This window comes from Trypanosoma rangeli (genome assembly GCF_003719475.1).
Source record: "Trypanosoma rangeli strain AM80 chromosome Unknown Tra_15.4_contig_00119, whole genome shotgun sequence".
In the NCBI taxonomy this organism is placed as follows: Eukaryota; Euglenozoa; class Kinetoplastea; order Trypanosomatida; family Trypanosomatidae; genus Trypanosoma; species Trypanosoma rangeli.
Genome location: NW_021705863.1, coordinates 1 through 19,893, shown reverse-complemented (window position 1 = coordinate 19,893; position 19,893 = coordinate 1). Strand labels below are relative to the sequence as shown.

General features: G+C 58.8%; 14 protein-coding genes and 1 pseudogene across 14 annotated transcripts, besides 14 other annotated features; all 15 read left to right on the top strand.

Moving 5' to 3' along the window:
* Positions 1-149: 149 nt before the first annotated feature.
* Positions 150-167: a microsatellite.
* Positions 168-197: 30 nt separating this feature from the next.
* TraAM80_04191 (uncharacterized protein) lies at positions 198-584 on the top strand (the record flags this gene model as incomplete). The annotated part of the gene is made up of 1 exon (XM_029381126.1): positions 198-584. The coding sequence occupies one exon, from the start codon at positions 198-200 to the stop codon at positions 582-584; it is 387 nt and encodes a 128-aa protein (XP_029239028.1).
* Positions 585-1,160: 576 nt separating this feature from the next.
* TraAM80_04190 (putative nucleotide binding protein) lies at positions 1,161-2,228 on the top strand (the record flags this gene model as incomplete). Its single annotated transcript, XM_029381125.1, has 1 exon — positions 1,161-2,228. One exon carries the CDS (start codon positions 1,161-1,163, stop codon positions 2,226-2,228), a length of 1,068 nt encoding a protein of 355 aa, XP_029239027.1.
* Positions 2,229-2,370: 142 nt separating this feature from the next.
* Positions 2,371-2,388: a microsatellite.
* A 35-nt stretch (positions 2,389-2,423) lies between these two features.
* Positions 2,424-2,457: a microsatellite.
* Positions 2,458-2,512: 55 nt separating this feature from the next.
* Positions 2,513-2,532: a microsatellite.
* Positions 2,533-2,618: 86 nt separating this feature from the next.
* TraAM80_04189 (tubulin-specific chaperone C) lies at positions 2,619-3,572 on the top strand (the record flags this gene model as incomplete). The annotated part of the gene is made up of 1 exon (XM_029381124.1): positions 2,619-3,572. One exon carries the CDS (start codon positions 2,619-2,621, stop codon positions 3,570-3,572), a length of 954 nt encoding a protein of 317 aa, XP_029239026.1.
* A 394-nt stretch (positions 3,573-3,966) lies between these two features.
* On the top strand, positions 3,967-5,418 carry TraAM80_04188 (putative membrane-bound acid phosphatase 2; the record flags this gene model as incomplete). The annotated part of the gene is made up of 1 exon (XM_029381123.1): positions 3,967-5,418. The coding sequence occupies one exon, from the start codon at positions 3,967-3,969 to the stop codon at positions 5,416-5,418; it is 1,452 nt and encodes a 483-aa protein (XP_029239025.1).
* A 57-nt stretch (positions 5,419-5,475) lies between these two features.
* Positions 5,476-5,493: a microsatellite.
* A 222-nt stretch (positions 5,494-5,715) lies between these two features.
* On the top strand, positions 5,716-6,996 carry TraAM80_04187 (ADP-ribosylation factor GTPase activating protein; the record flags this gene model as incomplete). The annotated part of the gene is made up of 1 exon (XM_029381122.1): positions 5,716-6,996. The coding sequence occupies one exon, from the start codon at positions 5,716-5,718 to the stop codon at positions 6,994-6,996; it is 1,281 nt and encodes a 426-aa protein (XP_029239024.1).
* Positions 6,997-7,035: 39 nt separating this feature from the next.
* Positions 7,036-7,057: a microsatellite.
* A 163-nt stretch (positions 7,058-7,220) lies between these two features.
* Positions 7,221-7,853, top strand: TraAM80_04186 (uncharacterized protein; the record flags this gene model as incomplete). Its single annotated transcript, XM_029381121.1, has 1 exon — positions 7,221-7,853. The coding sequence occupies one exon, from the start codon at positions 7,221-7,223 to the stop codon at positions 7,851-7,853; it is 633 nt and encodes a 210-aa protein (XP_029239023.1).
* A 373-nt stretch (positions 7,854-8,226) lies between these two features.
* Positions 8,227-8,253: a microsatellite.
* A 134-nt stretch (positions 8,254-8,387) lies between these two features.
* Positions 8,388-8,939, top strand: TraAM80_04185 (cyclophilin-like protein; the record flags this gene model as incomplete). The annotated part of the gene is made up of 1 exon (XM_029381120.1): positions 8,388-8,939. One exon carries the CDS (start codon positions 8,388-8,390, stop codon positions 8,937-8,939), a length of 552 nt encoding a protein of 183 aa, XP_029239022.1.
* Positions 8,940-9,269: 330 nt separating this feature from the next.
* On the top strand, positions 9,270-10,925 carry TraAM80_04184 (EF hand family protein; the record flags this gene model as incomplete). Its single annotated transcript, XM_029381119.1, has 1 exon — positions 9,270-10,925. The coding sequence occupies one exon, from the start codon at positions 9,270-9,272 to the stop codon at positions 10,923-10,925; it is 1,656 nt and encodes a 551-aa protein (XP_029239021.1).
* Positions 10,926-11,374: 449 nt separating this feature from the next.
* TraAM80_04183 (uncharacterized protein) lies at positions 11,375-12,469 on the top strand (the record flags this gene model as incomplete). The annotated part of the gene is made up of 1 exon (XM_029381118.1): positions 11,375-12,469. One exon carries the CDS (start codon positions 11,375-11,377, stop codon positions 12,467-12,469), a length of 1,095 nt encoding a protein of 364 aa, XP_029239020.1.
* A 128-nt stretch (positions 12,470-12,597) lies between these two features.
* Positions 12,598-12,661: a sequence feature (A-rich).
* Positions 12,662-12,689: 28 nt separating this feature from the next.
* Positions 12,690-13,676, top strand: TraAM80_04182 (uncharacterized protein; the record flags this gene model as incomplete). The annotated part of the gene is made up of 1 exon (XM_029381117.1): positions 12,690-13,676. One exon carries the CDS (start codon positions 12,690-12,692, stop codon positions 13,674-13,676), a length of 987 nt encoding a protein of 328 aa, XP_029239019.1.
* A 267-nt stretch (positions 13,677-13,943) lies between these two features.
* Positions 13,944-13,981: a microsatellite.
* Positions 13,982-14,021: 40 nt separating this feature from the next.
* Positions 14,022-14,054: a microsatellite.
* Positions 14,055-14,414, top strand: TraAM80_04181 (uncharacterized protein; the record flags this gene model as incomplete). Its single annotated transcript, XM_029381116.1, has 1 exon — positions 14,055-14,414. One exon carries the CDS (start codon positions 14,055-14,057, stop codon positions 14,412-14,414), a length of 360 nt encoding a protein of 119 aa, XP_029239018.1.
* A 56-nt stretch (positions 14,415-14,470) lies between these two features.
* Positions 14,471-14,508: a sequence feature (A-rich).
* Positions 14,509-14,718: 210 nt separating this feature from the next.
* On the top strand, positions 14,719-15,369 carry TraAM80_04180 (ATP synthase; the record flags this gene model as incomplete). The annotated part of the gene is made up of 1 exon (XM_029381115.1): positions 14,719-15,369. One exon carries the CDS (start codon positions 14,719-14,721, stop codon positions 15,367-15,369), a length of 651 nt encoding a protein of 216 aa, XP_029239017.1.
* Positions 15,370-15,409: 40 nt separating this feature from the next.
* Positions 15,410-15,439: a microsatellite.
* Positions 15,440-15,848: 409 nt separating this feature from the next.
* Positions 15,849-15,888: a microsatellite.
* Positions 15,889-15,969: 81 nt separating this feature from the next.
* On the top strand, positions 15,970-17,841 carry TraAM80_04179 (uncharacterized protein; the record flags this gene model as incomplete). Its single annotated transcript, XM_029381114.1, has 1 exon — positions 15,970-17,841. The coding sequence occupies one exon, from the start codon at positions 15,970-15,972 to the stop codon at positions 17,839-17,841; it is 1,872 nt and encodes a 623-aa protein (XP_029239016.1).
* Positions 17,842-18,131: 290 nt separating this feature from the next.
* On the top strand, positions 18,132-18,920 carry TraAM80_04178 (lipoate protein ligase; the record flags this gene model as incomplete). Its single annotated transcript, XM_029381113.1, has 1 exon — positions 18,132-18,920. The coding sequence occupies one exon, from the start codon at positions 18,132-18,134 to the stop codon at positions 18,918-18,920; it is 789 nt and encodes a 262-aa protein (XP_029239015.1).
* Positions 18,921-19,383: 463 nt separating this feature from the next.
* Positions 19,384-19,431: a sequence feature (A-rich).
* Positions 19,432-19,481: 50 nt separating this feature from the next.
* TraAM80_04177 (putative N-terminal acetyltransferase complex ard1 subunit-like protein) lies at positions 19,482-19,893 on the top strand (annotated as a pseudogene).

The following is a 19,893-nucleotide window of genomic DNA, read 5'->3' as shown; positions in this document are numbered from 1 at the left end:
CTCTGCGTGTGTGGCGGGAGACGCGCATGATATGCAGGGGAAGTGATGACCCCGTTTTTCACATGTGCAGAGTCTGCCGAACTAAATTAGTGTCATCGCAACCCAGCGGCTGGTCCCAGTATTTGTGGTGTTGCTGCGTATCTGTTGTCTTTTTTTTTTTTTTTTTTACTGTGCACACCCGGGTGGGTAGCCGGTGGATGAACAGGCGCTTGGGCAATGACCAGCCAGCGCTGCCGGATGGTGTCCCAGTGACGTACTACGCGACATGCCGGCGCATTGAGTACCTCGCGTCGCTTGGGATGCCGCAGGTGACGCCCTACACAGAGCCCGCGAGGCCGCACGCCCGGACGCTGCCGGAGCCAAGCTCGACGCCGGAGCCAGTACTACCTCCAGCTTCCCCCTCGTCGCCGGGGGCACGCACCAGACTGTCGCGGCAAACGGTGTCCTCCTCTAGAATCATGACCCCGCGGGCCAGCAGCCGTCACAAGCATGAGGTGGACAAGTTTGACATGGAGGCCGCCTACGCTGCATTCATTCGGCGCCTGGAGCGAAAGCTGGACGCAGAGGATACGAAGAGCGCTTAATAGCCTAGGCTCCCGCTTCGTCAAGGTGTGTGCGTGTTTCTAATCGTGGGCCGACACACATACACAGAGTGTATTCAGTACCTTCCCACTCTCCGCCTGTTTGTTCATGCGGCTGCACGCTGGGACGCGGACCTTCCGCTGCGCATGTAAACTGTCAACTCCTCATCGCCGCCACGACGACGACGACGGCGGTGGTCACTGCCTGATCGCCTTGGCTGGTGGCGACCCGCGGAGACGCAGTGTTTGGTTCCAAAACGAAAGGGGGGGGGTAGGGGGAGAGAAGCTGCCTTTTTTTTTTGTATTGCTTGCCTTTGCCACACTACGTGGGTGCTGCTGCGAGCCGCGTAAAACAGAGCAAAAAAGGCGACACTTTCGTCTGCGCTAGGTGTGCTCTGGGCTCCGTCTGCAAAATTATTATTATTATTACTGCTTCTGGTGGTTGTTGTTTTGCGTCCTCAATTTCTTCTTTTGTGCCTCGCTCTTACTTTGCTGTATGTGCGGGCGGGGATGTGATACACGAGTGGGTGGGAGTGCGGGCGGAAAAAGGCGCGTAATAGGCATAGCGAGGAGGGCGCCATGGCCGCAGCAGCGCAGACGGAAATGGGGGCGGAGGAAGAATGCCCGAAGCTCATCAGCGCCAAAGTCCCAGTGACGATCCTGACGGGGTTCCTCGGCAGTGGCAAGACGACGCTGCTGCACTACGTGCTCGCCGCGGAGCACCACCTCCGCATTGCCGTCATTGTCAACGAGTTTGAGTTTGGTCGGACGATCGAGAAGGGGCTGACGCTCAAAAGCTCGCAGAAGCCGGACGACGAGTGGCTGGAGCTCAGCAACGGCTGCATGTGCTGCACCGCCCAGTCCCAGACGGTGAAGGCGCTGGAGAGCCTCATGGCGCGCAAGGGGACCTTTGACCTGGTGCTTGTGGAGACCTCCGGCCTCGCCGACCCGGGCCCGGTGGCCGCCATGTTCTGGCAAGATGAGGCTGTGTGTGGCTCGCTCTTTCTCTCCGGTATTCTCACGCTGGTGGACGCGAAGAACATCGGCAGGTATCTGCACGACCCGCAGGTCTCGGGCGAGGCGGTGCGGCAGATCATCATGGCGGACCGTGTTGTGCTCAACAAGTGCGACATCGCCACGGAGGCGGAGCAGCGCCAGGCACTGGCCGAGGTGCGGTGCATCAACCCGCTGGTGCCGGTGGTCCACGCGTCTCACTCCCGGCTGGAGAACCTGCGGGAGATTCTCTTTCTGAACACCACGCGGCAGCTCGTGGAGCTGGAACACCTCCACCCCGCGGGCGCCCCCGCAGGCATCACCGCCGTCTCACTGGAGTTTTTTGAGCAGCCGCGCTTCCTAGCGCTGCGCGACTTCGGCGATGTGGACGCGATTTGCCGGGAACTGCTGTACAAGGACCACGACCCTCCGTTTGAGGTGCTGCGCTGCAAGGCGGCGTTGTGGATGCGGCGGGCGGGGCGGCTCTCTCTCCTGCAGCTGCAAACCATTGGGGAGCTGTTTGACGTCACTCCGATGGAAGGGCAAACCGTCCCGCTGGGCTGCTCCCGCGTGCTCATCTTGGGCAAACAGCTGGACAAGGAGGTCTTGCGGAACATCTTCCTGCAGTACATGCGAGACGACACGGAGCCGTAACGCTGCGCTGGGGCTCTGTTCCTTTTTTTCTTTCTCTACATGTGTGTGGACATGAAGCAAGCGGCTCCGGGACAATTAGGAGGAGGGGGGGAAGCAAGCGAACGAACACATACACCGTTGCCCCGCTTCATTACTTGCATTTTGTGTGTGTGTGTGTGTGGTCATGCGGCATGCAAACGAGACCCAAAGTAAGAGAACATTAAAACAACAATAACAACCACAACAAAAAGTAGCACGCAGAGGAGGTTGGATTGCGGGAGAAATCATAACACACCTGCTTCTCTCAGACACACACACACACACAAGCATGCTCACTTTCTTTCTGTTTCCTGTCATTTTACTTTCCGTGGGCAAGTACACCCACACATACGAGCAGCAGGGCAACCAGCCATGGAGGAGAGGTTCTTGAAGACACGAGCGGAGCGGGAGGAGGCGCGGCAACAGAAGGCGGCCATTTCCTCCTCTGTTGCCTTGGATAAGCTGGAGTTTGAGCGGCAGGCCAAGGACTTTGAGCGGGACGTCGCGCAGCTTCTTAGGGACGGGGACACCCGTGCGGCGCAGGACGGCGTGAAACGCTTTCAACGGCTTGTACAGGAGGCCACCAGCAACGACGTGCTGACGTCACACGAGATGGCGAAGTCCAACGCGACCCTCGCACGGCTTCAGGGGCTGATTGACGCCAAACATGACACGGCTGGCCGAGCAAAGGCGTTTAAGTTCTCCTCGCAGCCCAAATCCAGGGGTGCGGTGGTGGAGGGGGAGCAGCATGCGGCCTCCTTTGCCTTCACCTCCGCCTCCAACTCCTCGCTGCCCTGCCGCAGCGAGGGGCAAAGTTGCGCCGGCAACGTGTACGGGTACGCGCGGGAGCAGACGCTCTGCGTTGGCCCGGCGAAGGCCGTGTTTCTGCGTGAGTGTGAAAGGTGTGAGGTGCTGATTCTCCCCGTCCCCGGCTCCGTGTTCATCTCGGACTGCGCAAACTGCAAGGTGTACGTTGCATGTCACCAGCTTCGACTAAAAAACTGCACGAACGTTGACGTCTACGTGTGGTGTGCCTCGACGCCGATTATTGAGTGCTGCAGCGGGATGCGGTTTGGCCCCTACAGCTGCTGGACAGGGCTGCTGCAGTCGAGTGTGGAGGGGCACGCGTACGCCACACACGAGGAGTGGGTGGGGCGCCTTGGGGAGCTGCGGGTGGAGGCGCACACAAAAAACGCATACCAAACCGTCGATGACTTTCAATGGCTTAAGAAGACGCCCAGCCCGCACTGGGGCGTCCTGCCGCAGGAAGCGTGGGAGATGAGTTTGCAGCGGTTTCTGCAGGAGGTGGGTCCAGCTGCCACGTAACCCAGCGACCTTATTCTTTGGAAGGGGGCCGTGGCCCAACCACCGTATTCTCTCCTCTTCTCCGGTTGAACTCCCTTCGCCCGCCTCTTTTTCGCTGTGCGAGCACCGCAGCCGTAGCCTGGGTGGCGGGGTTTGTGTATGTTTATGATTTCCCTTTACAAGAGTGAGAGTAACTAGCAAACCAACCAACCAATCAAAAACAAAAAAAAAGCAAAAAGTACGAACGGGAAGAGGAGGAGAAGGATTTGATACATACGTGAATATAAGTGTGCGTGCCGTTCTTGGGTCACGCAGTTTCATACGTATGCAAAGATGAATATGATGTGTACACATAATTATTTCTCTCTCCATGTTTTTTTTTCTTTTCTTTACTCCTGTTAAGAGTTTAGGTAGGATGAATGCAATGCGGGCGCAAGTGATGACTCTGTTGTTGTTGCTGCTTCTTGTGGTGGGGCTGCCACGCGCTGCCAGCGGGTGGAGTGCAACGCTGCAGAAGGTGACTGTGCTCACTCGCAACGGAGCCCGCGGGTTATCAAGCCTCAGTGACGGAAAAATGAATTGTGACAACTGCAAGTTGTCCGCCGTGGGGCGAGACATGTCGTTCCACCTTGGTGTCTTTCTGCGCTCGCGCTACAGCGATGCATTGGGCCTTGGCAAGCGCCTCAACACGACGCTCGTGTCCTTCCGGGCGGCGCAGGCCGCACGAACCATTGCCACGGGTCAGGGCGTCACACTGGGCATGTTTCCTGGTGCCCTGCCGCTGGTGCGGTACCGCCCTGCACGGGACGACGTGTTGCTGGCCGCCACGCAGAGCTGGCCCTCGTGGCTTCTGCAGGACTTGTGGAGAGGCAAAGCGCACCTTGACGACGCGTGGGCCTCGGAGCGACTAACGCTGAAGGATCGCAAGGCGCTTTCCCGCTTCCTTCCACCAAGCAACGCAGGGTTGTGTGAGCGTTCCCCCGCGCTGTGTGCGCTGTACGTCTACGACAGCTGGGGGGTCAACGCCTCTGCGGGCCACGAGGACGCCGCGCTGCGACCGCTGCTTCCCGCTCTGCAGACTGTCACTCGACGCATTCTCTGGCGACTGTATGGTGCCGACCCGCGGGACCCTGACAATAGAGGCATGGGACCGTTGGCTGGCCCGCTTCTTCGCGAGGTGCTCTCCGGCCCTTTTTCCTCTTACTCCGACGACGGCAGCAGTAGTACTAGTAGCACCCGTCTGGCGGTCTACGTCGGGCCCATGCCGGTTGTGTTTGCGGTGCTCAGCGGCTTGGGCCTCTTTGACGCGGTAAACACTTTGGCAGGAGACTCCTCGCCCGTGCCGCAGTTTGGGGACGCGATCGCCTTTGAGCACACAACCGCGGGTGGCGAGCACTACGTGCAGGTGTACCAGTTTACATGGGCCTCGGGTGGCACAAATGCCAGCGGCTACACGGGCAAACGGCTTGAGGTCAGCTGCATGGACTCAGAGGGCAACACCTATGCGTCCAGCGCCGCGCCTCACGGCTGCACCGTGGCAGACATGCGACGCTACCTTGACTCTCTTGGGGCCGCCGAGGGTCAGTGCTTCGCCACCGGCGCCGCTCTTGTGGCGGCTGGCTGCGGCGGCAAAGATGCACCCCCTGCCGGCTCACTCTGCCACATGTACCGTGACAAGTGCCCTGCTGCGCCGTGCGGCGGTGTGCCTGGGACGATCGCGGACCCCTCGCGCGGCTTTGCCTGCCAGGACGCAGGGCTGAACAAAGGCACCTCATACCTCGCGGCGGCCATCGTGGCCCTCGGGGCGCCCTGCGTGCTCGCCGGCTCTATTTTTGGGCTGTACTTCCCCGGCCACATTTGGCGTTGATCCTGCTTTAGCAAAAGACCTGCAGAGGCCTAACGACAGGAGTTCCGCTTGGGAGCGGTGTGTGTGTGTGTGTGTTTTGATTGCCTTTGTTTTGGCCTTTTTTTTTCTTGCTTGTGCCGGCCCTTTCGCCGGTTTTTTTTTTTTTTGGTTGCCGTCGCGCTGTGCGGGTGTTACCTCCGCGTGCTCTTTTTTGTTTTTGTTTTTGTTTTGGTTCTCTCTCCCCCTGCATGCACGCCCCATCGCCACGTCTGCCGGCAGCGAGAGCATCCTACTACAGCGGCGGGCGAAGTCTACACTATGAATCCACTTGCGCGGCGGGTGGAGCGCAATAAGGAGGAGGTGCGTAAGCTGTCGCAGAGGGGCGGGAACCGTTTTTGTATCGACTGCGGGATGCGGGGCCCCCTCTACGTGGTGTCCAACTTCCACGTCTTCGTCTGCTCAACATGCGCTGCCCTGCACCGCTCGCAGCAGCACAAAGTGAAGGGCATCTCCATGACAGAGTTCACCGACGCGGAGGTTGCCAGCCTCACTGTCGGCGGAAACGACCGGGCGGCACGGGTGTGGCTCGCCAGGTACCAGAAGCAGCGGCCGCGGCAGGGCAACGACCGGGCCGTCAAGGACTTCATCGTGGCCGCCTTCAACGATTTATCGTACGTTGACCGGGAGGAGCTGGAGCGGCTGCAGTGCGACGTGTGCAAGGCGGTGAGCGGCGAGGTACCACCCCGGCTGTCAGGCACGGCGGGGCTGCCCCCGTCCCCGGAAAGCAGCGGGTTGCGCCGGGCCGCGCCGCCACCATCAGCACCACTTCCAGTATCGCTATTGCAGGAGCCCGCAGAAGCAGCCGCAGGCGCCCCTTTGCAAGCACACGCCCCGTCCTCGTCCCTGGAGGCGCGGGAGGCGCACGCCGTGCCGACTCCGCCGGTGGACCTGTTTGGGCCGTCGGTTCCTTTGCAGCCTGCACAGTCGGCTCCCGCTCATGTCTCATCGGCGCCAACGGATGACGACATGTTTGCAGATTTTTTAACCGCTGCTGCGCCGCCGCCGTCCGCCGTTGTTAGTGCCTTAGCGGGCTCTTCTTTTACAGCTCAGGCGCCTCTTGCAGACTGGTTCGCCTTTTCCGCCGCCCCCGCACAACTGCCCGCCAACATGGGCGTTTCCCCAGCCGTCACAGCGGGCCCTCTGCACTACATGACGCCTCAGCTGTACCCACAGAACACCTCCTCTCAGCTGGGAATCTCAGAGCGGTTCGGCGTGCAGCAAGGGGGATATGTTTTTACGACGCCTAGTAATGTAACGCAGCTGCAGCCACAACAGTTTCAGTATGCCGCTTCTATGGGTCCTCCGGTAGCTCCCAACGTGGTGCCCTACCAAGCACCGATCGACCAGGCACAGGCACCCTCCGTGGGTGCTGCGGCGCTGACGAATATGAACAGTGTGAACTTCTTCCAGGAACCTCCTGCAGACCCGTGGAAAAGTACTGATTCTCCTGAACCCACGAAAACGGGGCCCACCAACGACAGCAGTGCGTCACACAACGATGCCTTTGCAGCCTTAGACCCCTTTGGCAGTAAATGGTAAGGTATATCAACGCTTGTTGTATTGACCATCCCCCCACCATTTTTTTTTATTTTATTTTTTTGAGGGGGGTTTTCTGATAACGGTTGTTACTTTCCACGGATTGGTAGCAGTGGCGTGGCTGGTGTTCGAACGTCTTTTTTTTTTCATCGGCGTCTATGTGTGTGCGTGTGCTTAGGCGTGCGGGGGAACAGCGACGGTAGAAGAAGCGAGGGCTGCAGTGCGAGATGCAGGCGGCTGTGACGACGACGGCGATGCCGTGGGCCTACCAGGCCGTCGTGAATTACGCTCGGATGCAGCGGGGCTGTGGTTTGCCGCCGCCGCAGCGGGCCCCAAATCTTCTCCTCTCACGGCCCTGCGATGGTGTTCGGCGTGCGGTATGGCTCTTCCACCGTCCCGGCGGTGTGCTGGGGCTTGTGGTGGGCCCTCGGCTGGGCGTGCCGTACGGCGGCTCCGTGCCCCGCCAGCAGCAGCCGCTTGCAAGTTCCGCGGGGGAGCGGCGGGTGATGCGCCACTTGCGCTTGCTCCCGTTTCCGGCGGCGGGCGCAGGACTGCTGTGTCGTCCCATCGTCGTTCATACGAACCACCTCATCGGCTGGTGCCTCGACGGCGGCGACGCCGCACCTCTATACGCGCACAGCGTAGACCAACTCGCACGCCTGCAACCACGGCGGCTAACGACGCTGTCGCCCGACAATACCCTAGTGTGCACCACTTACTACGAGTGGGACGACTGGCGAGAGGCGGCACGGGAGCCTGGCTGGTCGTGGCACTACGCTGACGAGCACGTGGCCAACGGCCTCGTGAGCGGTCAACTCTCTCCCGACGACCTCTGCTTCCTTGCGCCCGCCGGGCCATAGCGCGACGTAATGGACAATAATAATGCAACGAACTGCAGCATAGGGCGAGCGCGCCTTTACCCATGTGCGAAGGCGAAAAAAACATAGAAACCACGAAGGCATATATATACACACAAATACATACTACATTTTTACACGTTTTTTTTTTGTTGAGAATGCCGCGATACGCAGGCGACTAATACATGCAAAGATCAAGGAGCATGTGCGGAAGCGCACCGGCTGGAGGAGCAATGCTCGACAGGTGGGTTATAGAGAAGGAAAGAACGAAGTAAAAAAAAAAAAGGGAGTCGGGGGCTAGGTGATGAATTATTATAACGAATTTTTTCTTCCTGTCTTTGTATGTGTGCGCATGTGAACCTTTTTATACTCTCATTATATATATATATATATATATATATATTCCTTTACTTCGACTCCTTGTAATGCGTGCTTGCATGCGCCTGTGCGTTCTCCTCCCGCGCTGCGGAACTTAAAAGGAGGAGGAAGATGCTTCACTCAAGCAGGCATCACTTAGCATCAACCGGGCGTGCTTTCATGGAGGTTGCTATTGGCTCCGGCTCCCCGAGGCGGATTGAGTATGAACTTTTCACCCGCAAGTGCCCGGTGGCAGCGGAAAACTTTGTGAAGCTTTGCACCGGAGAGAATGTCTTACCACGGGTGCCAAGCACTACGGGGCTGGGGGACCCCGGCTTTGGCGATCAGTTCCTCCCGCAGCTCACGTACAGGCACTCCACCTTCCACCGCGTGCACCGGGGGTACCTCATCCAGGGCGGCGACATCGTGAGCGGCAGGGGGACCGGGCAGCTGTCGATCTACGGCGACACCTTCGACGCCCCAGAGGAAGTGCGTGCTTCGGTGTTTGACCAACGCGGGCTCGTGGGCACAGCCGTGAGTGCCCCGCACCTGAACGGCTCGCAATTTTTTATCCTTACAGCAAAGGCAGCGCCCCATCTGAATGGGACGTGTATTTGCTTTGGACGTGTCGCGAAGGGCTACGACGTGGTGGAGGCAATCGAGCACGTACCGCTGGCACCATCCGGCTTCCCCGCGCAGCGGATAACTGTTGTCGAGTGTGGGGGGCTGTAAGGGACTTGCGCACTCTCAAACGGAAGAGAGGAGACACGGTGAAAGCAGGCGGAAAAGAAATAGGAAGAAGGAGGGCGCCCACATATATACACATTGACATACGAACCTTCATGTTTCTTCTACACGCGGTCGCGGGAGAGTAGTGCGGCATTTCTCTTGTTTTTTCTTCATTTCCCTCATTTTTTTTTACTGTTCTCTCCGCATCCTTTTTTTTTTCTTGTTGCAACGTCGTCTTTTTACTCCTCTTACTCTTTTCCTCAATGATGCAACATAACATACGTGCCCCTTGCGGCGGGCAGTCTGTGGTACACTGCGGGAAGGAAGCGAGCGATGAATGACCCGAGCGTCTCCATGGCGTACTCCCCGGGCGTCCTCATTGGCAACTGGTACGAGGAGATGCGAGCGCGTGAGGACAAAGTAAGCTTTTACAAGTCGGTGGCTAAGATTGGTGGGACGCACGGGGGCGCATCCTTGGCGCTGACCGAGGCCACCGACCTCGGCGACCTGAAGGACGTTGTTGTTATTGGCCAGCCGCTTCAGTTGGTGAACGTCGCCACAGGGGCAGCGCTGGCGCTGGACACGGCCCTCCGCTTCGCCCCAAAACCCCCGCATCAGTTTCTAGTGACTGCAGCCGACGCTCCGCAGCCGCAGGTGCGCTCGACGTGGGTGCTGCACCGGGCGAAGGATGAGAACAATATCGCCTACACCAAGGAGCTGCACGAGGAGCATGTGTTGCACTACGGTCAGCGGGTGCGGATTGCCAACGAGGATGCCTCGCCGGATGGCTTCTGTTACCTGCGCTCCGGTGTGCGAGACATTGGCCACGCGGGCCAGCAACTGCTGACCGCGGCGCTTGGGGCCTGCAAGGACGATGTCTTTGTGGTGGTGAAGCCCGGTGAAAGGCGCGATGACATCTGCGACGGCGCCCCGGTGCAGTTGGGGGACGCCGTGGCCTTCTTCCACGCCGCCACCAATCAACCGATTCGCTGCACCCGGGTGCAGCAAAGCACGTCGTTTGGGTACGAGTTTGAGGTGAGCTGCAGCTTTCCGGATGTCACGCACTCCCGCTCGCTCGCAGCCGTGACGTCGCACCCGGAGAACCTGTTCTTTATCGGCGGCGCCACGCAGGCGGCGCAAAAGAGTGTGTCGTCCTCTGCCACCGCGGCGCTGCGAAGTCGCTCGGATCGCTCCAAGGGAGTGTCTCTGATGATGAGTAGTGGCATCGGGCTGGACCTTGTTATCGCGCGCATTCGCGAGGGCGCGCTGCGCTTTGGCGGCCGGTTGGGCCTTCGCACCTTCTCGAAGGCGCTGCGAACTGCCTGCAACGAGCACCGCAGGACGCTGCTCAGTCGAGAGCAGCTGCTCCGCGGCGTTCACCTTATGGGCGTGGTGATGCAGCCAATGGAACTGGACGCCGTGTTCAAGAGGCTTGACCGTGTCGGGGACGGCCTCGTTGTGGCGCAGGATTTCCTTCGCGAGGTGCGGGGGGACGCGCCTCCGCACCGGCTAGACGCCGTTATCGAGGCTTTTCAGCGGCTCACCATCGAGGGTGGCGGCTCCGTCGACTACAAGGATATGCTCAGTCTGTACAGGTTTAACGCATCCCAGCTGCCGGACGTGGAGGAGGGCGTGATCAGCGTCGCCGAGGCCGTCTTCGACTTCGTCAATAGCTGGCCCGGCAAGAACGACATGGCCACCGTGACGCTGGAGGAGTTTGTGGCGTACTACACAGACGTCTCGCCGGCCGTGGACGATGATGCACGGTTTCTGGCGACGTTGCAACGGTGCTGGACGATACCTGAAACCAACGCCTACAAAAGTGGGCAGCCCCGCCGGCACGTCACGGTGTTTCACACCGATGACACCACGGATATCATTGCAATCCCAGATTCCTTGGTCATAGATATTCGTGATGCCGCCATTGTTCGAGAGGTGTTGCTGCAGCATGGTGTGAGAGACATCAAAGACATTCAGGCTACCATGTAGAGGGAGTGATGTTTTGTATTTTATTTTGGGGGTTTGGCAGAGGCTGCACTACCGCGGCCTCCGCCCCACTATGTAGGTATATGAAGGAATCACCCCTGCCATTGGACGCCAACATGAGGGCAGGAGTGGAAACCCGAAATAAACAACGCAACCATGAGCGGGTGCGGGATGGTGTGAAAACAGAAAGAAAAAAAAAGAAGTTTGATTTCCTATTTGCTTCTTTGTTGCACTGTTGTGGTGCACGTATGTGTTTATAATATGCTGCACAGTGTACGGGGCGCTGACGATGACAATTCTCATGACGGACCTCCGTGTACCTGACGGGTGGGGTCCTTAGAGGGGACCTTATGTTTGTACTACGTTACTTATGTATTTCTACACATGCGCGTGGAGCCATGCCTTCTGTGGCTTTGCCTTTTCTTCCTGTTTGCCTGAGGGGCTGATAGGAGATGGATGCGGTGTGTGACGGGGTGCTGTGCCGCGTGGAGGTGCAGGGATACGTGATTTCCTGCAACCCGCTGGAGGGGGAGGCGAGGGATGCGCGAGGGCGGGTATTCACGCGTTCCGAAATCACGCAGCTGCTGCGCTCGCGGCGGGATGCAGGGGCAGTGAAGGTGGTTGTGGGCGCTACTACTCTCCTAATGCGTTTTGTGGACTCGCGCGACCGGGAGAGGTTCATCGGCCAGCTGCAGGGCATGGAAGGCGCGGGCGGGGACACCGAACAGTGGGTGGCATCCACCATCTGCCAGACGGCCGTCGACCTCGGCCTGCTCGACGAGGCAGCGCTGGAGGCCCTCCTGCGAGAGGAGTTCCCACGCGGGGTGGCAGTGGCCTTCGACGCCGTCGGCTCCCTCGTCGACCCGAAGACCTTCCGACTCTGCCCCATCACGGACCAGCTGGAGAGCGATATCTTTCGTCAGGTGCCGATCCTTGCAAAGATATTTGTGCGCCGGGTGACTGACGAGGAGACGCGGCAACGCTTTTGGGAGGCGGTGGTGCGGAAGTACTTCTGCTTTTCACGCACCTTCCTGGAGGAGGAGATGCGGGAGCTGGAGGCGGCGGATACGGTCTCCTCCACCCTCGCCAGTGGAGAGGAAAGCCTTTCAGGCATCAACGTCATGTCGGGTCGGGCGCTGCCGAAGGTCAAGGCGTCTGCCGCGCATGCATTGACCCCTGCGGACGCACCGCCGACGGCGGGGACGCCGTCCCTTGCGCTTCTCTTCTGCGGGCGCCCGACCCCGCACCGCCGCGGCTGGAAGTACTGGCAGTGCGAGCTGCAGCACTCCTTGTGTGCATTTAAGGGAGAGGTCGCCCACCCCGCCCCAGTTTCGCGGGTGCTACCAAAGGAGAGCACCAACCGGGAGACACTGGAGCTGCTCCGAAAGTTCTGGCGCAGGGACAAGCTTCAGAAGCGGGCGCTTCGGTCTAAACTGAATAGCCTCAAATTCACTGGCGGTGGCATGTTGCAGCGCCAGTGTGTCCTGCGAGCGAGGGCGTTTCTGAGGCAACTGGACCTCGAGGGGGAGGAGGAAACGGATGAGTAGGAGGGACGTTGAGAAACACAGATACTCATCTGCTGTGTATTTCATCGGGCGCCACGCTTGCTGTTGCGCGTCTCACTCCGTTGGGACGCGCCACATTTGGAATGCTGTTTTTCCACTTCTCCTGCCTGCTCTTTTTTTTTTTTCTTCTTTCTCTCTCTCTTACTTTCACTCTATCTCCTTCTTTTCTCTTTCACACACAGGCGTCGCGTCAAGGACTCCGATGAGTACCACCATCTCGTGGAAGGTGACTGACTTCTGTCGGCACTTCGGGGTGGAGGCGCCCGTTAACACCGCAGCCATCTCGCCCGCCACTGCACATCAATTCTTTCATCACCTCGTACAGAAATGCGGCATCGCCGTAGACGCCGCCGCTGCCAGACTTCGGGTGCAAAACACGGTCGAGGGCATCCTTCAGGAAGAGGGCTTGGAGGACGACGGCGCCATCGCGCTCGACATCCTGCAAGGACAACCCACGGCGGCGAACGCCGAAACGCTTCGGGAGTATGCCGTGCGGTTTCTGCACGATCGACGGCGGCTCGCCGGTGCTGAGCCACCGGCCGGCAAAGAGGCAGGAAGAATGCAGGTGCCGGCAGAGCGGCGGCAGCGCCCGCGGCTGCCGGAGGTGACCGGGCCAGGGGCGCTGTGGAAGGCGCTGGTCTCAATGGAGGCGGATCTCTTCTCCACCGCGGTGGAGTTGAGCCGCAGGAGCGACGAGCTTGACGAGCGCGAGACGGCGTTGGCGGCGCGGATGCAGGCTGTGGAGGCTGCGGAGGCCGAGCTTCGGCAGAACACCTCCGCGCGAGAGCAGGATGTCTGGGCGATGCAGGCCGATGTTGGGGCGCAACAAGCGTCACTGCTGGTCAAGACCGCCGTGCTGGAGGAGCGGCGGGCGCATCTGGCGCAGACGGAGGCGGCGCTCGATGCCCGGGCGACGGAGACGCGGCGTGAGGAGGAGGCGCTCGCTGCGGAGCGTGTGGCGCTCCAGTCGGCCCGGGCGACGCTGGTGGTAGAGCAGGCCGCCCTTGAGCAGGACCGTCGGCAGTGCGAGGCTGTAGCACACGGCTTTGTCGATCGCGAGCGGCGCCTCAAGGCGGCTGAAGCGATGCTGGCGCGGGCCAAGGACGACCTCACGGCATACGAGCGATCCCTCACGCTTGTGCGGGGGCGGAAAAGTACTGGGAAGGGACGAGGGAAAGAGCGAAGTTAGCGTGCAGCGGGGAGATGCTGTGGGGGTGGTGAGTGCGGGAGGAGGGTGCAGGAACGTCAGTACTTCAGTCCCCCTCTGTCTTTCCTCTACAGTGACGAGCACATATAAGTGTGAGTGTTTCTCGTCCGTTGTCATCGCTTGCTCCAGCATCTTATTCTTTTAGTGTGCGTGCATGTATGTGGACTTTTTCTTTCCACCGCTCTTGCTGTGCCTGCGCTGTGCCGCGAGTCCCGTGGGGCCGCTGTGTGTGTCTGTCTGTGGAGACACGTTTTTGTTGTTGTTTTTTGTTGTTGCTACTGTTCTTGCGCTCCCGATGGCGGGTGGTTGTGATGGTGCAGGGGACACGCGCAGGAAGGAAGGAGGCGAAGCGAGGCGAAGATGGACGCCGTGCAGCACCTGCTGTACACCCTCTGTTGGGTATACGGTGTGGCAAGCTGGTGCATGTGCTTCTACGTTTTTTTCTCCTCCGGCGAGGGCTACCGCTGGTTCACGACGCTGCACAACTACCTGCTGATTCTCGGCGCAACGGGGGCAGCGGCGGCGGCGGTGTTCCTCGACGTCCCCTCGACCAGCATTTTTCTCACGTTTAGCGGTTGGTCCTTCTACGCGATGCTCGTCACCGCGCACTACTGGCGCTTCCGGCTGTGGCGACGGCACATCATTCCCGTGACGGTCCCGCTGCTGTTTCTCTTCGCGTGGGAGGCAAAGCGCACACTCACACCGGCGGCTCTCGTTTAAAATGCAGACGCAGGCAAAGACATGCGCAGGCGGTGATGCAGACGAGTTTCGTTTTCTTTTATTATTATTTTTTATTTTAGCCTTTTTGCTTTTTGTCTCTCTTTTACATGCGTTGTTGCGGTTGCGTCCGTCTTTTGCCACGTTTCTTCTTCTCCTCACTCGGGTTGCACCCCAGAAAGAAAGTTAGCGGATACTCACTCACTCACACTTGCACCTAATCGAGGCAGAGGTGCCTTCCTTGTAGCTTTCGCACAGGCAAATTTCACCCAAAATCCCCCCTCCCCCCTTTACACCACTAGCGAGGATGAGTGAGGCACGCCAGATTCGGAGCATGATTGACTTCATCGAGCGCGAGGCGCAGGAACGGGCGGAGGAGCTCGACGCCGCCGCTCAGGAGGAGTACGACGTGGAGAAGATGCGCCTCGTCGAGGTAGAGAAGGTGAAGGTGCGGGCCGGCACGGAGCAGAAGAAGAAGCAGGTGGACATCGACCGCCGGGTGTCGCGGGCCAACTTCTCCAAGACACAGCGTCTGCGCGTGATGGAGGAGCGCTCGAAGATCATGGAGCAGCTGCGGGAGAACACGCGCCGCCGCATCGTGGCGTTCGTGCAGGACACTAGCAGGTACCACAAGCTGCTGCGCGACCTTATCCAGCAGGCGCTGCTGGGGGTGCGGACGGACGCCGTTGTCCAGACACGCAAGGAGGACGCAGCCGCCGTGAAGGGGATGCTGCGGGACGCGGAGGAATGGTACGCAGCGCGGGCGGGAGAGCGGCTGCGTGTCACACTCAGCGACGACTACCTCGACGCCGCGGAGGCGTGGGGAGGCGTCATCGTCACCTCGCAGGACGGCCACATCATCTGCAATTTGACTCTTGCCTGCAGGATGCGGAACTGCTTCGAGGACCAGCTCCCCGCGATACGGTACTACCTCTTCAACGCCGCCGCCCCTGTCTGAGGAGAGGAGGGAGACAAGCGCGCTGGCAACAACGGCAATGAAGAAAGAAGAAAAAAAAAAAAAAAGAAAAGACATGCGGGAAGGAAGCAAAATAAGACGGGGAAAAAAAACAGGGCAAACGAAGATACTATACGTTAGTCGTCGGTTCTCCACACCGCAGGTGTGTGGAGTAACAAAAAAAAAAACCGTGTCGCGGTGGAGTGAAATTATAGGGATCATCAGAAGGAGGAGGGGGAGTGACGGTTTCCTTCTCTACGTCTCTCTCCCTCTCTTTTATTTTCTTTTTGTTGTTGTTGTTGAAGAACACTGCAGGTGTCTTTTTTTTTTTCGTTTGCGCAGAACCGAAGTCTATGTCGATCTTTCCTCCTCCCTCTCTTTCTCTCTGTGGCTTAGCGATCATTTCACACCGCCGCCGCCTCGTACGCTTTCTCTCTTTTTCTCTGTCCTCCTCTCGCCTGCACGCGGAGGGAGTAAAAACCAAGCATAAGAAGGAGCAAAAAGCAAAAAAGAAAAGGAAAACGCGGCCGAAGGAGACGCATTCGTCCTGGCACACAGCAACAACACTGCAAGCAAGAGGGGAAGTTGCGGAGCCCGGCGGGGATGCAGCAACACAGCAGAGAGGTACTGAAAGATGTCACGACGGCCCTGCAGCTTGAACAGGAACTTCAGCTCTCCCAGGCCCAGCATGGGGTGGCGGTGCTCGATGTGTACAGCTCCGAGTGGGGCAACACCAAGGTGCTGTCTGAGACCTTCCGGCGTCTCTACACGGACGCCGGGGACCAGATGCATTTGCGCTTCTACTCGGTGGAGTGCAACTCCGTGCTGGAGAGCCTTAAGTTCCCTGAGGAGCAGCGCAACCCGCAGCGGCCGAAAAACTTGGAGCTCTGCCGGGAAACGTTGCCAACGTTCTGGGAGGGCATCCTGCTCGGGCGGCGCGGAAAGTCAAAGTCGTACTTTGTCTTCTACAAGGAGGGGAAGCGGCGCGCCTTCATTGAGGGCGTTGACACCCCGAAGATCGTCAGCTGCGTGAGGGAGCTGTGCCGGATTCAGAAGCCGGCAGAGGAGTGCACCTCGAACGCGGAGCTGCTTAAGTTTTGGGACCAATACTTCAGCGCCGCCGAAAGCGAGGTCTTCTTTGAGTCTTTTGTCAGTGCCGTCCAGGACCACATCGCGGCGAAGCGACCATTCACGGAGAGGGAGAGAAAGACCCTTGCGGAGGCCGTCGGAGCAGCGGATGGCAAGGTCTTGATCCAAGCGCTGGAGGCCTGGATCGGCGACAACGAGACGATTGAGAGCGCCTTCACGCACCTGTTTCCTGTCCATAAGGAGGTGCCGGAGGCACCATCCACTGTGCTCAGCGGTGGTGGTGATGGTAGTGTGGACGGCTCAAGGAATAATATGAAGCACGCGGCGGTCAGCGACTGGACAGAGGAGGGCGTCTTTGCGAATGCACTGGAGCTGCCAACGGGTTTGCGGCAACGGGATGCGAAGTGGCGACCAGAGCTCTGGCACCGCGTCGCGGCAACACCGTTGCACGTGCCAGACAACACGCACCTTCTGCTGCTCTCCTGCGAAGAGGGGGAGTCGGAGGCAGCGGCCTGTCTTCAACGCGTCAGCGATATTCCTACACTGCACAATTATCTGGCAGACATGGGCGTCGCAGATGCAGACATTCAAGTCATGTGTCACGCGGCTGCGGAAAGGATTTCCTCCACAAGTCTCGAGTACGGCAAACTGGGTCTGGTTCTCATGCTGTCCGACAGGGGCAGCTGTGAGGAGCTGCTGGGGCGCCAAGAGGGACTGTTCGAACACCTCTCGGAGGGAACACTCATGGCGCAGCACTTGCCGCTCGCCTTCGCGGTCCTCTCCTTGTGCGCGTCGGAGGTGCCTGCCGATACGGAGCTTTACTACTGCAACGATGCCAGCACTGTGCCCGCTGCTGACGGCCTCAAGACGGGCGACGCGGTGGTGTTACCTCCCTTTTCACGCCTGTGTTTGGACCGCGCCGCCGAGGGCGTCTTCACAGTGAAGTTCCTTGGATTACCACAGGTCATTGCGCTCCCCACAGCGGAGACTGAAGGGGAAACGGTCGTCCTTAGCCCGTGGTACGCCAAGTTTCACGTAACAGATCGGGAGGAGAACGCCGTCACACTTACCTTCGCGGGGAACGTGGGTGAAGAAAGCTTTCGGCACTCCGCCCAGCTGTACACTGAACGCCTTGTGGCAGAGGATACGCTGCCTAAACTGGCGGATATAGTTTATGTTCTTGAGCATCCACTAGGCTACGAGCAGGCACCAGAGCCCTTGTCCCTTACAGACCCCCATCTTCTTGACCGCGCCACCGCTGAGCACACACCGGAACACGAGGTTTACGCCCCTGAGAATGCGGTGGACGACAATGATGAGCTTTCTGAGGGGGACGTTGCCAAACTTGCATCCAACGCCTCCCACGAGGCGGACGCGGAGCTTTGAGCGGCTACAGGAGATTTACACTAGAAAAAGCATGAAAACTGCATCTCTCATTCTTGGGTGAAACAACAACAACAAGAATAGACAGCATGTATTACAATGTAAAGGGGCCAAAAAGGTGAACGGAACGATGCTTGTGCGTCCGGCGAGATATTCGAAACTCATCGGAGGCACTTTTTGCTTCCTTCTTATTGTTTAGTTTACTTTGTGTGTATGACTGTTGGTTTTTGCTTCACGCTTGCTGCCGCCTTCATTCAGGGTTTTGTTTTGTTTTGGTAGGGGAGTGCAAGGGCATGCGGGCCTATTATTTGGGGAGTCGGAGTTACCGGGACGTGCTTCAGCTGCAGGAGGTTATCTTTCAGAAGAAAATTGAACGGCAACTAAGGCGGCTTCGTGAAAATTCGGACGAGAGCCTCGTCCCTGACACTGTGCTGCTTGTGGAGCACGATGCACCGGTATACACGGTTGGTAGGCGGGACACCTCCGCAGGGATTCCTGCGAAGTGTGCCGTGGAGGTAGTGAAGACGCGGCGGGGAGGCGGTGTGACCTTCCACGGGCCAGGGCAGGTGACAATGTACCCGATCGCCAATATTCAGCTGCTGTGGAAGCAATGCACGTCGTTGGAGAAGGCGCGCTCGCCCATTGTGTGGTACAGTTCTGTGCTGGAGCAGGCCATGGTAGACACCGCAAAGAACTACAACGTCCCAGCCCACCGGGGGAAGGTTGGGGTGTGGTCCGACCGCTGGCGCAACGCCGCCCCGCGGAAACTTGGCTCTATTGGTCTTCAACTGGGGAGCTGGGTGTCGATGCATGGGGCGGGTTTTAACGTTTGCAATGATCTTCGCTACTTCAATGATATCATTATGTGCGAGATGCCGGACGCCGCGGCGACCTCGTTGGTGGAGGAGATGCGCCTGCGGGGTCTCGGTGAGGCCGAGCCTACCCCCAGAAGTGTCGCCCCCTTGCTCCTCGACAACTTTTTAATGAACCTTCGCCAGCAGGAGAACATCGTGTCGACGAAACTCCTTGATGTCTCGGGGGTTGCAGATTGGCGGCATCGCGTTCTCCACTGCATCGAGTGAGGCGTGCCCGCGGGTCTTGTCGGTAGGCGGGTTGCCTCTGCCGCCTGAAAACGCCGCGTAAACGTCCGCAGCTGGGGCAGACCCGCGGGCCACGCGGAGTGACTATTCAGCGCTACATTTTGAAAACATGTCTGTCGTGCGTGTCTGCGAGAGCGAGGAAGAGAGGGTGGTGTCGCCGTCGCATTGCGGGGGACCACTGCCGTGGGCTGCGATCGCGCGGTTCGGCGGCGATGTGTGCCGCATTAGTGGTCCGTGTGACGTGTGCAACACGGTCGCAAAGGAAAAAAAGAGCGTGGGTGGGATGGGGAAGGCATCTTGCCGGGATTGGCAAGGAATTAAAGGGAGCGAACTCACAGAGCCAAGACACACGAGTTTGCCTACTATGACCATTGTTATAATCTTTCATGGGAGTAAGCAGCGGAGCACCTATGCTGGGTTGCCGCCCCGGAGCCGTTCCCCGTGCTTCTTTTTTTTTTTGCTTTTGTTTGCTTGATTTTGTTTATTTCTGTTTCACAATGTGTTCCACGGTTGATGCTCAGCTTCCTCTACAATGGGGGCTAGAGAAGCATGACAACATACTGGGGCTTCAAGCTTACGGATATCATGGGCCTCAGCTTTGTCAATCCGGATCAGTTAACGGAGGCCGACAGCACCACGTTCTACGGTGCGTATGTCACGCACTGGCCCGAATATAAACGCATGTGTCTCTTCACTTGACGACAGGCATTTGCATGGCGTACACACTTGGCGGGGCCGAGGGCTTCCACGGGCACGTATCTGCAGTCACAGTCGCACCAATGTTTTGTCGTCTGGGTTTGGAGGGGGCGCTCATGACGGGGCTTGAAATCACAACATCTCCTGCCTTCATAACGCGTATTTTGTGGACTTGTTTGTGCGCTAAAGCAATAAAGCTGCTCGTGAGATGTACCAGAAACTGGGTTACATTGTCTACCGACGCACGCTTGGCTACTAC